At 56.9% G+C, this 15,462-nt stretch overlaps 1 protein-coding gene across 1 annotated transcript in view; it reads right to left on the bottom strand.

Moving 5' to 3' along the window:
• Positions 1–1,639: 1,639 nt before the first annotated feature.
• FADS2 (fatty acid desaturase 2) overlaps positions 1,640–15,462 on the bottom strand; it is a 45,450-nt gene continuing 31,627 nt past the window's right edge. Inside the window, exons 6-12 of the mRNA XM_011993342.1 lie at positions 11,709–11,769; positions 11,252–11,328; positions 5,683–5,780; positions 5,375–5,471; positions 4,957–5,036; positions 3,489–3,614; positions 1,640–3,346 (exon numbers count right to left, since the gene is read on the bottom strand). Of these exons, the coding sequence (XP_011848732.1) occupies positions 3,295–3,346; positions 3,489–3,614; positions 4,957–5,036; positions 5,375–5,471; positions 5,683–5,780; positions 11,252–11,328; positions 11,709–11,769 (591 nt within the window). The 3' untranslated portion in view covers positions 1,640–3,294. The remainder of the gene's footprint in view (positions 3,347–3,488; positions 3,615–4,956; positions 5,037–5,374; positions 5,472–5,682; positions 5,781–11,251; positions 11,329–11,708; positions 11,770–15,462) is intronic.

The raw sequence follows: 15,462 nt of genomic DNA, 5'->3' as shown, positions 1-15,462 counted from the left end.
GTGTCCTCATAGCCCCAGCGTCCATCTGGCCTTCAGTATCTCCAACTCCAAGCCCCCTGGTTGTTATGGGTGAAGGACCCATAGATTTCCGACTGGCAGGGTTGGGAGGCCTGGGCTGGTCGCCATCCTGGAGGCGGGTCCCAGGCACATTGCAGAGGGTGGGAGGCGTGCTTGCCAGGGTCTTGCAACCTTGAAGGCCGCCGTCAGTGGGTCCACCAGAGTGAAAGGCCTAGGGTAGGTGGGTATTGAGAAAATGGCATCCTTGGGGCCCCTCTAGCTTGCCCCTGTGGACTGTGGCCCACAGGGCCAGGGAGGGCAAAGGACTCCCCAGAACCACTGTAATGCCAGGCCCTACTCAGGACACCCTATGGCCACTGGGGAGCCATACATACCGCAACCCAGTCTGCTGGCTGTCCCTACCCGACTGGGTTTCGGCCAGGCAAAGCAGGGGTTGGGGAAGCAGGCGGGGGCTGAGGTCTACTCAGGAGCCCTCCCCAGCCCTGCTGGGAGTAGCTACAAAGCCAAGGGGAGGCCCCGAGGTGTTGACTAGCCAGTGCCTCTTGGCCCTTCCTTAGCACACCTTCCCAGGCTCAGCCCTGCCAGGAGAGCCATCCCAGAGACGACAACGGAGCAGCATGGGGGTCCGTGGGAGACCGACTGTACAAGTGCCCCTGGCATGTTCCTTTGGACTCTTCCCAAGCTCTGGGGTCAGACAGACCTAGGACCCAATCTCTGTGCCCATGAACTGGTGACCCTGGGCTAGGATGATATCAGCCTCCCCACAGCCTGTGGGTTCTGAATGAGCCACTGCATAAAGGGGCACGGGAGCCACAAGACAGAATCATCAGCCTCCACAGCCTTCTTCAGCCCCTTTTAAATTTTATTTATTTATTTATTTTTGAGATGGAGTCTCGCTTTGTCGCTAGGCTGGAGTACAGTGGCGCGATCTCAGCTTACTGCAACCTCTGCCTCCCGGGTTCAAGCGATTCTCCTGTCTCAGCCTCCCAAGTAGCTGGGACTACAGTCACGCACCACCACGCCCAGCTAATTTTCGTATTTTTAGTAGAGATGGCGTTTCACCATGTTGGCCAGGATGGTCTCGATCTCTTGACCTCGTGATCTGCCCGCCTCAGCCTCCCAAAGTGCTGGGATTACAGGCGTGAGCCACCGCGCCCGGCCTTCTTCAGCCCCTTCCAAGGAGGCCAGGAATTGTGTTTGGCCTGGCGCTCCGTGGAAGCCGGCTGGCCCAGGGCTGGGAGGGCAGACTGCACTTGGGGAGACATCTGGGAAGTGAGGATGTTAGGGAGGGTCTCTGCGAACCCCTCCATGCCACCCTCCTCAGGTAGGGTTAGTTGCTGAGAGGTGGCTCCCAGCCCTGTTCTAGAATTGGGTTGGGGTCGGCTGCTGAGAGGAGGAAGACGGGCCAATGGTTTTGGGTCATTTCCACCAAGTTCTGAGCCCCAGAATGAACCTCAGAGGCAGCAGGGAGAGGCGGGTGGGATGGCCACCGGGGAGGGAGGGAGGGGATACAGAGAAATACAAGTGTGGGGACCCCTCCTGGTGCCCAGGCCCAGCTAGGAGGGCCTCCTCTATCACCCAATACCATGGCCTGGCATTTGCATGCAGGAAACACAGGAAGTGAGAATAAAATTACTTATTTTATTTCAAAAAATTTAGGGGTGGGGAAGCAACATGATAAACATTACAATCAGCTCCCTGTGGGTTTATTCTGCCTCTGCGGGGGTCGGGGGCACACAGTAGCTGGGGGCATGCCATTGCCATGGCAACCCAGACGCTTAGATGCAGGTCCCTCCTGGCTGGTTAGAGCTGGGAGAACTAGGTGCCCTCCCCAAAGGCCCCCATTCTGAGTTGTTGGTGCCCACCCCTCCCCTGAATCTAAGAACTGATTAGTGGGTTAGACTCTGCAACAGCAGCTCAGGATCCCCCCAGGACTTCCCTCCCTCCCCTCTCACTTGCCCCTCCGCTCAGCTACCAACACTTCCAGCCCCCACCTCCTCCTCTCAGCTCCACCCTGGTCCTCATGAGGTAACCCCCTCCCCAGCCCCTCAGGGCAGCCTCCTGCTGAGACTCCCTCCCGCTCTGCCTCCCTGGCCCTCCCTGACAGTCAGGGCCACAGAGCCAAGGCCATGTGGTGAAAGGCAGATTGTCACAAGGCCCAGCCCTGCTGCCCACTCCTATCAGAACGCATCCTGGAGCAAAAGGTTAAACACAGTGAGGGCAGGTACAGACAGGAGAGTGCCTGAGGCAGCGCCGTCCACACAGCAGCCCCAAGATGGGGAGGGCTGCGACGAGACCTCCCAGCTCCAGTGCCCTCCTGCAGCCTGCAGGGCCCACATCCCCTGGGGCCAAATGGCCAGGGATTGGCTGGCACTGCCCAGCTGGTAACGGAGCATTTGGAGAAGGGTCAGACTGCTCCAGAATCTTGGACCTCAGGACACCCTGAGGACAAGCTGTGGGTGGGGCTGAGCCTCCAGGCCAGCTGGTGCCTCCCTGAACCTGGCCACTGCCTCTGCTGAGCCACAAGAGACAAGGGACTCCCCTTTGGTCCCAAGGTCACAGGCTCAAGTTGGGGAGGCGGTAGAATGGGGCCCGTGAAAGCCCAGGGTCAGAGCACTCTAGTGACGGGGTGGAGGACTCTTACAGGGCCTGAGGTTTGGGCTGGCTGCGCCCGCAGGCCCGGGGCCCTGGCCATCTTAAGAGAGGCCCGGAGTACTGATCCCGGCTGCAGGACGGAGACCCGAGCTTTGTAACAAAGCAGGTCTCTCCACGAAGGGTGGACCAATGGCGGCCGTCAGGGAGAGTGAAGCCAGGCCCGGAGGGTCATGGGCCCTGCCCGACTAGGACCTGCCCCCAGAAACCCCAAGAGCATCTGAAGAACTGAAGCAGGGGTGAGGCCTAGTGACCAGGCTGCAAGGGGAGGCTCACAGGCCAGACCCAGGGACCGCTGGTCTCCTCCCACCTTTAGGGGCAGAGAGTGGAGGTAGGACAGAGCCACCCGCCGTGGCCGCCAATCTCTGCTCCTTGGAAGAAGGGGCTGGGAGGCCCTGGGAGGGTCATGGCTGACAGCTGAAGGAGGGCAGGCCCCATGAGGGCAGGGTGCTATGCGGGAGACGTGAAGGGAAAAAGGAGAGGAGAAAGGGAGAAAGATCCAACATGGAGTACGTGAGTGGTGCGTACACCAGCCTCTCAGACACCCCTCAGAACAGAAGCCCACCATTCCTCTGGCCATCACCCCACCTGCGCCCCTTCCCCACGGTGTCCGGGGCTGTGGCTTCATTTGTGAAGGTAGGCGTCCAGCCACAGCTTCCCAGACTTCCTCAGGGACCTGCGAAGTTGGGGATGGACGAGGGTCAGGGACCAGGACGGGTCCAGCCCCAGGGAGTGCAGGGGCTGAGGAGGCCATCATTAAAGTGGAGGTCCACAGGGTGATCCCAGGGCCCCAGCCCCTGTGGACCTCCACCCCTCACCTGATGATGTCCAGCAGGGCCCTCAGTAGCGGCTTCTCCTGGTATTCAATGCCATGCTTGGCACATAGAGACTTCACCAGCGGGGCGATCTTGTGTAAGTTGTGCCGGGGCATGGTGGGGAAGAGGCTGAGGAGCATGTGGGGTGGGCAGAACGTGAGGACTCCAGAGGGCCAGGCTGCTCCCGCCTCCTCCCACCACCCGCGCAGAGGCTGGCTGGGGTCCTCGGAGACCCTGTCCACAGCCAGGACCAGGCTCAAAGTGTAGCTCCTCGTGTGTGCCCAGTGGGGTGCCATGTGTGTGGAGGGGAGGGTGCAACCCTCCGTGAGCAGGAGGGCATTTGTGCTTTACGGAGCTGGGAAGATACTGGGTAGCCAGAGACAAAGTGTCATGTTTTTCAAAAAAGAAATGAGATAGCTGGAGGATGCTAGAAAAAGAGGCAGTGAGGTGGGGCACGGTGGCTCATGCCTGTAATCCCAGCATTTTGGGAGGCCGAGGCGGGCAGATTACTTGAGGTCAGAAGTTTGAGATCAGCCTGGGCAACATGGCAAGACCCCTTCTCTACAAAAAATAAAAATAAAAAATTAGGCCGGGCACAGGGGCTCACACCTGTAATCCCAGCACTTTGGGAGGCCGAGGCAGGTGGATCACTTGAGGCCGGGAGTTTGAGACCAATCTGGCCAACATGGTGAAACCCCATCTCCATTAAAAATACAAAAATTAGCTGGGCGTGGTGGCACATGCCTGTAATCCCAGCTATGTGGGAGGCTGAGGCATGAGAATTGCTTGAACCCGGTAGGTGGAGGATGCAGTGAGCCACTGCACTCCAGTCTGGGCAACAGAGCGAGACTCTGTCTCAAAATAAATAAATAAAAGTAAAAAAATAAAAAACTAGCTGGACATGGTGGCATGCACCTGTAGTCCCAGCTACTCAGGAGGCTGAGGTGGGAGGATGGCTTTAACTCAGGCATTCCAGGCTGCAGTGAGCTAAGAAAGCACCACTGCACTCCAGCCCAGGAAACAGGGTGAGACTCTATCTCTAAATTTTTTATTTTTTAATAAAAAAAAATCAGTGACAAGAGGTGAGGCAAGGACAAGGGGCAGCAAGGCAGTCCTTCGGCCAATGTTCCAGGCAAGCCCTGCCTTGCTAGCCTCACAGGGTCATGAGGTGCGTGTGCAGGCTCCATAACTACAAAATCCCAGGCCCACGGAGAGGGAGGTGGTTATCACTATGACCAAGTGGCACAGGACAAGGGGCACAGGACGCCCCTCCCGGAGATGGCACAGGGGAGCCCCTCTCCTGACCTCAGCGGGGCTGGCTGGGAGCCTCGCTCTAGATTGGGCAGAGACCTTGTCACAGAGACGAAGAGGTGGCCCCCACATTCTGCGCTCTGCCCAGACGGGGTAGCGGCCGCTTCCCTCCCGCTGTGGGTCTCCCCGCCTCCCCGCCTCCCCGCAGCCCCGCGCTCACTGGTGCTCAATCTGGAAGTTAAGGTGTCCACTGAACCAGTCGTTGAAGAAGGACTGCTCCACGTTGCAGGTGGCTGTCAGCTGTCAGTGGAACAGATGCGTGTCAGGGAACAAAGGAAGGCCTAAGGGCCCGGCCTCATTCCCAGGGGGCCCAGCCTTACCCAGGGTCTCCAGGTCACCCCTCCACATCACACCGTCCTGCCTGATGGCCTCAGCCCATCCAGATGCCCCACCTGTCCTTCCAGGGGACTCCTGCCACTCTTTCTTGCTTAGCCCTGAAGCTCCCAGCAGAAGGACACAGGCAGCCCCGGGAGGCCCAGCACAGCCCTGGATCAACAGATGCAGAGCATCTGGGGCCAGGACATGGACACTGGGACCAGGCTCTGCACAGCTCTGGTGACTGGCCCTGCCTTCCCTACCTGGCTACTGAACCAGTCGCGGTAGGCCTCCTGGTCAATCTCCATGACGATGTGATTCATCTGTGTGACCCACACGAACCAGTGGCTCTCCAGGAACCTGCAAGAGAACACAGCTCAGCGCAGGGGCCTCGGGGGGCCCGGTCATGGTGGGAACAGATGCACTCTCCCAACAGCCCAGGACAGCCCCTGCCAAGGGGCCAGGATGGGAGGTCCCTGGGCAAAGTGGAGCCGTCCGAGCCTCTTCTCATGCCAAAGCCCTCATCGGTGCCAGTGGAGGGCCCAGGGATGAACCAGCAAAGCCCAGGCACCTGATGAAGTTGAGGAAAAGGAGGGCTCCCAGGATGCCGTAGAAAGGGATGTAGGTGACGAAGAACCGGATGTAGTAGCTGATGGCCCAGGCCAGGTCCTGCGGGGAAAGATGAAGTTAGGCGCAGCCTGCCCTCTCCTCTGTCCGGGCACCATGTGCCTGCCCCAGATGTCCACACACCTCACACTCAGGCCTCTAGAAGCTGGACCGCAGCCCACTGAAGCACGATGGGCAATTACACGCAACCTGTTTGCTCTGGGTTTGCATGGCTGCCTTTGTTTCTAGGGAAATGCTGAGTGTTTTAGCATCAGGAAGTGACTGTGCCCTGTTCTTTGGGAGAGAAACGGACTCTCCTGCTGAGGGGCAGTCGTGGGGTAGGGGTGGGGGTCAGCAGCCCTCTCATGGGTCAGGGGTGATTCTGAAGGTGTGCCCCCAACCCTGGGCCAGGTCCCCAACCGTCCCCCAGTCCTGTCCCTGCACCTTGCACCTGGGTCTCCTCCTGGCCTCTCCTTCCAGCAGGACAGAGGGCTTGGAGCGGCAGGGAAGGTCAGAGGCACCATCGTCCCTACCTCAGGGCTCTCGCAGCAGAGGTTGGCCTCCCCATGCCCCACTGTCGTCCTGTGCCCCTCCACTCTGCTCTCCTCGCTGCCTCTGGCTGGAGTGGCACCAGGGACTGGGCTTGGACATCTCCTCTCATGTACTGGGAGGGTGACTTCACGGCTCTGCCCTGTCCACTGCCTCTCTGCCACCCAAGTCTTGTCCCAACTGGACCACAGCAGCAGCCTCCCACGGTCCCCTGCTTGTCCTCACGGCCACGGCAACCAGAGTGGCCTTCGCTCCAAGTAGGTCCCATCTCTCCCCTGCTAAAGCCTCCATCCCACCCAGAGTCACTCACGGAGCCTCGTGGGGTCAAGAACCTGTCTTTACTCAGCCCCCTGACCCAGCTCACTCCCTCCCCGGGGCCTCTGCACGGCCTGTTCCCACTGCCAGGGCGCTCATCCTGCCGTGAGTTTAGGTACGGGGACACGTGCCACGGGCTCGGCACAGGTGTCCGAGGTGGAAGGTGAGGCCGAGGGACTGCCCTGTCTCACGTCGAACGGCTGAAGTACAAGGTCACATTTGAGTCTTAAAATAGATCCCCACTCCCCTGGAGAGGGGAGACTAGGAGGTTATTCCAGCGGCTCAGACATGAAATGACAGAGGCCTAAACCAGAACCCACGGCGCTGACAAGGAGGTGACAGATTCCAGAACTGTCAGCGGCAACGGTGGCTGCATTTGCGCCTGCTTGGCTGTGGGGAATCTAGGCTGGTCCTAGGTGATAAGGGGTCGGGTGCCAGCAGCTGAACAGGAAAGGAGGAGGGGAGCGCTCAGGAGGGGCTGGAGATGGCTTCAGGGCCAACATTGGCTGAGGACAGGACCTCACGTTCTAATGAGGTGGCCTTCAAGGGGACGAGCGAGGCAGATGTAGCCAGTTCTGCTCCCACTTTCCATCACATTCCTTCTATTTTGTGTGTAGTGCAGTAGTGTGCAGTGTATCTACACATATATGGAAACAAAATGAGGATATGGTTATGGATTTTTTGTTTTTTGGAGACGGGGTCTTGCTCTATTGCCCAGGCTGGAGTGCAGTGGTGTGATCATGACTCTGTCCCAGGCTCAAGCCATACTTCCATCTCAGCCTCCCAAGTAGCTGGGACCACCACACCTGGCTAATTTTTTTTTTTTTTTGAGATGGAGTCTTGCTCAGTCGCCCAGGCTAGAGTGCAGTGGTGCGATCTCGACTCACTGCAAGCTCCGCCTCCCGGGTTCACACCATTCTCCTGCCTCAGCCTCCCGAGTACCTGGGACTACAGGTGCCCACCACCACCCCTGGCTAACTTTTTGTATTTTTAGTAGAGATAGGGTGTCACCATGTTAGCCAAGATGGTCTCGATCTCCTGACCTCGTGATCCGCCTGCCTCGGCCTCCCAAAGTGCTGGGATTACAGGCATGAGCCACCGTGTCCGGCCTCACCTGGCTAATTTTTTTAAAGTTTTTATAGAGATGGGTGGGGGGGGTGTCACTTATTTGTCCAGGCTGGTCTCAAACACCTGTGCTCAAGTGATCTTCCAGCCTTGGCCTCCCAAAGTGCTAGGTAGGATTAGAGGTGTGAACCATTGCCCCAGCCCAATTTTTATTTTTAAGAGACAGGGTCTCGCTCTGTTGCCCAGGCTTGAGTGCAGCAGTATGTGATCACAGCTCACTGCAGCCTCAGATTCCTAGGCTCAAGCCATCCTCCTAACCCAGCCTCCCAAGTAGCTAGACTGCAGGCACGCATCACCATGCCCAGCTTTTTGTAGAGACAGGGTTTCTCCATGTTCCTCAGGCTGGTCTCAAACTCCTGGCTTCAAGTGATCCCTCCCACTTCGGCCTCCCAAAGTGCTGAGATCACAGGCGTGAGCCACCATGCCTGGCCTGGACTCTTTTTGAGTGTAGAGGGCAACACATACTCAGAGACCGTTGGTTTCAGGGGCAGGGAGTGCGGGAGATCAGAAGCAGCTAGAGAGGTGGAGCGAGGGGGCTGGGAAGAAGCCAGCAGAGGTGGCGACCTGGAAGCCAACAGGAAGAAGAACTGCAAGCAGGAGTGGCCGGTGGTGTCAGATACAGCAAAATTCCAGGAGGGTGAAGCCTGGGAGCATCTCAGGATCCAGGACGTGGCCCCGGGAACCAGGAAGCTTGCCAGAGCATGTAAACCTCCCTAGAAGCCTCCTTCAAAGATCTAAGGGTTTATCACCTCTTTCCTCTAAGCCAGGGTCCCCCAACCTCTACACTGTTGGCACCTGGGACAGGCTGCTTGTTGCCATGGGCGGTTCTCCAGGGCATGGCAGGGTGCTTAGCACCATCCTGGCTGGATGCCCACCAGATGCCAGTAGCACCCTCCTCTCCTGAAGTTGTGACAATCAGAAGTGTCTCCAGATACTGTCAAAGGGCAGAACAGCTCCCCTGAGAAACAGTGCCCCAGGTCATAGGTGCGCTCCTGGCTCTGAAAGCCCCACGGCTCATCACATTGTCCCCACTCTGCCATCTCCTTTTAGGAACACAGGGTGATTTCTTTTCCTGTTTAATGCTTTGTTCCTTAGGGAATAAGCACAGTCAAAAACAAAAAAAGAGGTTGCTCACTGCAACCTCTGCCTGCCAGGTTCAAGCAAGTCTCCTGCCTCAGCCACCACCATGCCCAGCTAATTTTTTGTGTTTTTAGTAGAGACGGGGTTTCACCATGCTGGCCAGGCTGGTCTCGAACTCCTGACCTCATGATCTGCACGCCTCGGCCTCTGAAAGTGCTGGGATTACAGGCATGAGCGACTGTGCCCAGCAATAGGTCATTTATGAGTTAGAACAGGATTGGATGCTAGAGGCAAGGAGATGGTGTAACATGTATGAGGAAGGAAAAAACATAATGATGCTAGTCTCTAACTTGAGCCACTGGGTGGATGATGGAGCCATTCATTAACATGGAGACCATCAGAAAAGGATTAGGTTGTGGGAGAAGAGGAGAGGACTTATATTGAATATGTTGGATTTGAAATGGCTGGGACACCTCTAGATGGAGTTAGATTGGATATATGGGTCCAAGACTTGGAGATAAAATTTGACTTGGCTGCTCTTAAATTCACAGTCAAGGTGAAAAGGACAACTTCAGTTAGCAAGCGATAAAACAGTAATCAATAGGCCGGGCACAGTGGCTCACGCCTGTAATCCCAGCACTTTGGGAGGCTGAGGTGGGTGGATCACCTCAGGTCGGGAGTTTGAGACCAGCCTGACCAACATGGTGAAACCCTATCTCTACTGAAAATACAAAATTAGCCAGGCATGGTGGCACATGCCTGCAATCCCAGCTACTCAGGAGGCTGAGGCAGGAGAATCGCTTGAACCTGGAAGGCAGAGGTTTCAGTGAGCCGAGATTGCGCCATTGTACTCCAGCCTGGGCAACAAGAGCAAAACTCCATCTCAAAACCAACCAAACAAACAAAAAACAGTAATCAATAAACAAGCCCACATTTGGTTAAGAGAGGAAAAACTTTCCCATAGCTATTGGTTGGAGCATGAGGGGCAAATAGCAAATAGACTGCTTAGAAAGACTGGATTTCAGGCAAGCATTTCAGAAAGTGACAATTTAGTCTTTGATAATTGTCAAATAAACAACTTATCGGCTGGGTGCAGTGGCTCACGCCTGTAATCCCAGCACTTTGGGAGGCTGAGGCGGGTGGATCACGAATCAGGAGTTCGAGACCAGCCTGGCCAACATGGTAAAACCCCATCTCTACTAAAAATACAAAAATTAGCCAGGCGTGGTGGCGGGCGCCTGTATTCCCAGCTACTCGGGAGGCTGAGGCAGGAGAATTGCTTGAACCCAGGAGGCAGAGGTTGCAGAGAGCCGAGATCCTGCCACTACACTCCAGCCTGGGCGACAGAGCGAAACTCCGTCTCAAAAAAAAAAAAAAAAAAGAAGAAGAAGAAAAAAGATGATGTAATTACAATGGGCCCTAAAGCAATATGAGCAACGTCCCTACTTTAAAAAAGGAAAATTTTCAAGTATCCACTTTTGGTGAAGAAAAAAGGAAAATAAAAAAATAGGCCGGGCATGGTGGCTCATGCCTGTAATCCCAGCACTTTGTGAGGCTGAGGCAGGCAGATCACCTGAGGCCAAGAGTTTGAGACCAGCCTGGCCAACATGGAAAAAACCCATTTCTACTAAAAATACAAAAATTAGGCAGGCGTGGTGGCCGGTGCCTGTAATCTCGGGTACTTGGGAGGCTGAGGCATAAGAATCGCTTGAACCCAGGAGGTGGAGGTTGCAGTGAGCCAAGATCATGCCACTGCACTCCAGCCTGTGTGACACAGCGAGACTCTGTCTCAATAAATAAATAAATAAACAAAATAATTTTTTAAAGAGGGAAATTTGGACATAGATACAGACATAGATATGCAGAGAGATGATGTACCGAGAGGGAGGGCGAAAGCCATCAACCAGCCAAGGAGAGGCCCAGAACAGAGCCTTCCAGAGCCCTAAGGAATCCACCCTGCTAACACCTCGGTTTTGGACTTCCCATCTCCGGAACTGGGAGAAAACACATCGCTGCTGCTTATGCCGCTTAGTTCGTGGTGCTTCGTCATACGGTCTCCGCAAACGAACACACCTGTCCTCTCGGCCAACGCCCAGCTGCTCCGATTTCTGACCAGGCTGTGGGGCGACCCAGTTCATGGGCCTCAGGGCCCGCAGGGAGTGGGGAAGGAAGATGGCTACACTTGCCTCTCATCATGCTGCCTTTGAGAACTTTCTGAGGGGCTCTACAAAAGCGGGGGCTGCCCCAGTGGACTCCCTGTGTCTGAGGGAGAGTAGAGATCTTTAGGACTGGGTCCTGGTGGCCCCAGGGGCAGTCCTTTCCTGAGAGGCAGCTACCCCAGGGAGGAGATGCATAGGGCCCCGCAGGCTCCACTGAGGCACCCGAGGAGGCAGCGTAGGGTCCCCAGGTCCACCTGTCCCAGTCACCCTCCTCCCCATGCCAAGCCAGCTGTGTCCCTGACTCACCACCCAGTTCTTGTGCACGATCATGGTCATGATGATCTGGTACTGGAAATACATGGGGATGAGCAGCGGCGGCCCAACTGCAAGAGAGAGACAGGCACTTAGGGGCATCCATTCACCCCGCCTGTGCCGGAAGGTCGGGGGGACCCAGGCCCAGCACTGATCACAGGGGCCAGCCCTGCAGACGTGAGCAGAAGCAGCCAGGGACCCCGGGGCCTGCAGAGAAGGCTGGGAGCCCTCGAGGATGTGCGTCACCCCTGGGACTCTCTGAGCCTGTGTCCCCACCTGGCCTGTAACATGGGCTGAGGGGGTCTGCAGGGGATGGCTGCTGTGGCCCCTGCTTCTAACAAGTTTAGTGTCACTTTCTGGACCTGGAAAAGATGTCAGGTAGGAGAGAGAGAGACGCCACTCTGGGGGGAGGGGAGGGACCAGGAGTGGTTTCAGGGTGCTGAGCACTCACTCAGGAAGAAGTATTCGTGCTGGTGATTGTAGGGTAGGTATTTCAGCTTTTTCTTGCCGTACTGAGGAGAGAGGAGAGATCATGAGCGCCCAGCAGCCTCAGCCCCCAGTCTCCCATGCTCCTCGACCCGCCCTGCAGCCACCATCCCTTCTCTCTACTCAGGGCACACCACTGTCCCTTTCCTGTCAATCTGCACCCTGGGCCCACCAAGCCTGGGGCCCCTCCAGCCCTCTGGGCTCCCCATTCTGCAGCCAGCAGTGACCAACGCTTCCTCAGCCCTAGCTGAGTGCTGGCCCAATGGCATCAATCCTCCGCAAGGCCGGCGCTTCTGAGGCTGAGGCTCAGCCTTAAGCCATGTCCCAAGGCCATGGGAAGTGGCCCTGGCTGGGATCAGAACCCAAAAAACTGACTCTGAGCCCATGTGACAGGCACTAAATAAATGTTTGTTGAATGAATAGGCAACAGAGCAACTCTCGGCGGGGCATAAGCACCCAGGGGAGCTGCTAGGTCACCATGGAGAGCTCCTGGAGCCTACTGTGGCAGGGAGAAGCTAGGTAAGGGCCCCAGAATTGCTGCCAGTCATCAGGCTGGGATCATCTTCCTCCCTGGAGCCTCTCTGTAATTTACAAGAGTGAATCACTCCTCCCCAGCTGAAGCCTAACCTTGAGGACAGAACAGAGGAGGCCATGGCACACACTCCTAGGCCACTTCTGGCTACCTGAGGTCCCCATGAAGGCACCTGTTTCTTCCCCATCATAGCCTGCACTTTGGGCAGCCTGATGCCCAGAGGCTCTGATGGAGGAGGGCTGGGCTGGGTCCTGGGTATCGTCACTGTCCAAAGCTGCTCAGGCCACTCAGTGTGAGCCAGGCATAGGAACCACGGTTCCAGGGGACCTGGAGCCCTTAATTCCATGGTCCAGCCCCTAGGGACCAGCCCATCCTGCTCTTTCAGGACTGAAACCAAAAGATACTGCTCACTGAGTGGCACCTGCTCCTCTTGCTTGCAGTGTGGGGAGGCTGGGCTTGGAGCCTGAAGATGCGCTCGAGCCGACTCTGCCTCTCACCAGTGCTGAGACTGCGCTTAGCCTTGCTGAGCCTTGTCTGACATTCGAATCAGTGGTCGGTAAGAGGAGCCAATGAGAACATGGGCACAGGTGCTAAGTGCTCCCTATACGCCTGGATCCAAAGGCCACAGTTGCCTCCTCCAACAGTGTCCAGTCCTACTTATTGCAGTCAGGAGGTCCAAGTGAGTTACAGAGGGAAGGAACCTTGGATGGCGCCTAGGCCAGCGCCCCTGTCATCCGGGTGAGAACACAGAGGGAAGTGATTGTCCAAATCACAGGGAGAGCACGGACTCCTGAGGGAGGAGGCTGTGGGTGGGAACCAGGTCCACTCTGTCCCCAACACTTGCATCTTGGCACCAATGGCCGTAGTCACAGCACGCCCAGCCGAAGAACCCCCAGAAACAGTCCCTTTGTTCTGTGTGGCCTCCTGGGCCTTGGCAAGGATCTCACCCATTCCCAGAAAGGACGGCCACTTGTAGGAAGACTATCATTAAGGCCAGGGCTGAGGCCGGCCATGGGGAGGTCCGAGCCAGGAGGCCTCACAGGAGCCTTTCATGATTCTCCGGTCGATGGAGGCGCTGGAGAAGCCAGCACTGCAGACCACGCCCTCGAGGTGGCCAGTCTCGGAGGCCTGCAGTGGCTCACAGAACAGGCCTCTGGGTCCTGCTCTAAGCTTCTCCCCAAGGAGAGGGAGCAGGCTCACAGCCCCAGCCTTAGCGTGCAGTGTCTCCAGCTCTGGCCAAGAGCTCCTCCCCACCGCATCTCTGTCCCACACGGCGTCCCGTCCCTCTTGGGCTGGGCCGGCTGTACTCGGAAGTGAGCACAGAGGGCAACCCAGGCAGGTCAGCAGGGGCCAGGGCATCCTATGGAGGGACTGAGGGCTGGCCACGCTGCTGTGGGGGCCTGGGAGGCACCTGGGGAGTCTGTTTGGAGCTGCATGTGCACAGTAGGCACCCTGTTCTCATGGGTGATGGTGGCCTTTGGGTGGACAACAGAGGTTACAGGGGCTGCCTCCGCTGATAAGCACTGCTGGCTCTAGTGTGCACCCCTTTAATGCCCCAGAATGACCCTCGGGAGCCAGGGGGCCCTGCTTGCCAGGCAGCAGCAGGCCTCAGAGTGGGCCTCTGTGGGATGGTGAGCGAAATGCTTATCACAGTCATGCGCGTGTATGTGCGTGTGTATGGTGACATACCATTACACATCTATCCCCATCTCGATGGCCTCAGCTGCAGCGGGTCTGCTGGGGGATGGCCAGTACTCCCCTCCCAAACCAGAAAGTACAACTGTGGGCTTGGGATACCAAGCCCTGCCCTGTGGCTAACTCTCTGCTCTCATCTTTCCCACGCTCGGTTCTTTGCCAGAGCTTTGCCATTTAAGTCATGGGAGCAGGGAAAGGAGGGAGAGGTATTTTAGAATGCACCAAGCTAGGGGGAGGTGAGTGCCTGGCTGTTTAATTGATCAGAAAGCTGGGCCTACCCAACAAACGTATTTCGCAAGGGTCCCCAGGACTCCGAAGCTGTGGTGTGTAGCCAGACGGTTTGGGTTTGGACAGTGGTGTTGCCTTTTCCTAGCTGTTACCTTGAACAAGTCACTTCATGTCTCTAGGCCTTAGTTGTTCCATCCATGAAAGAGGTCGATGACAGCTCCTGCCTCACGGGTTAAGCAAGGACTAAGTGACGTTGGGCACGCACACTGCCCATCGCGCTGTCCAGCCCACAGACTCATTCAACAAGAGTCAGGCTTCTTCCCAACTGGGGGCTCAGAGCCCCAAGTGTGGGGAGTGGAGGACCCCACACATCTCCTCTTCCCGAGGAGTCCCCGTCACACACACAAAGAAAGCCCAAGAGGCACGGAAGACACACGACTTTCACTTGGCTGGGCTGCGGCCAAGGGTGTGGGTGGCACACATGGACCGCCCCCTGACCAGGGACGGCGCCTTCCCAGGCTGCGGCTGATAGGCGGGAACTCAGGCCAGGGGCGAGGGAGGGAGTGCAGCCAACCCTGGCAGCGGGGCTGACTCTCCTGTCCTGGGTCTCTCTGTGTACCACAAGGCCAGGCTTGGATGAGGGCCTGGAGGATGCCGGGCCATGTGGAGAGGACCTTTCAGCTTTGGAACAAAATGTCTGAGGAATGACAAGGGCCCTCCTTGTCCGTGGAGGGTTGGGGGAGGGGAGCTGTCGCAAAGCCCAGTCTCTTGACTCTGGGAACCTGCAAACTCACACACAGAGAGAAACAGGCAGCACGACCTCCCCAGCAGGAGCAGAATGGCAAGGTCCCAGTCGAAGGTCCCTGAGAGGGCGGCCTGTGTCTCCCAAGGTGGGATGGGTGGCTTAGGCCTGTTCATGAAGGTCTGCCTGAAGCAGGAAGCCCAGGAGGTTAGCTTCAGACAGGCAGGGCAGCCGAGGTGGTTTCCCGGATGGGAGGAGGAGGAGGAGGATCTCAGGCATGGCATGGCTTCTGAGGCCCACTTACACTGCTACCGGGATAATGGCCTCACCAGCCCCCTCAGAAAACGAGGATATGGCAAAAGAAGAACAAAACAAGACTGCTGCCAATATCACCACTATTAAACTTAGCTCTGAAATTTCCCGTCAATGCAATAAAACCCAAAGCAGACAACAGAATGGAGCTATTAAAAGAAAGAGACTACACTAACATCCAGATTAGAAGGAAGGAAGGAGGGAGGGAGG

This window comes from Mandrillus leucophaeus, unplaced genomic scaffold, assembly GCF_000951045.1.
Source record: "Mandrillus leucophaeus isolate KB7577 unplaced genomic scaffold, Mleu.le_1.0 Scaffold43, whole genome shotgun sequence".
Lineage (NCBI taxonomy): Eukaryota > Metazoa > Chordata > Mammalia > Primates > Cercopithecidae > Mandrillus > Mandrillus leucophaeus.
Note: the sequence above shows the minus strand (reverse complement) of the source record. Positions and strands in the feature narration are given on the sequence as shown.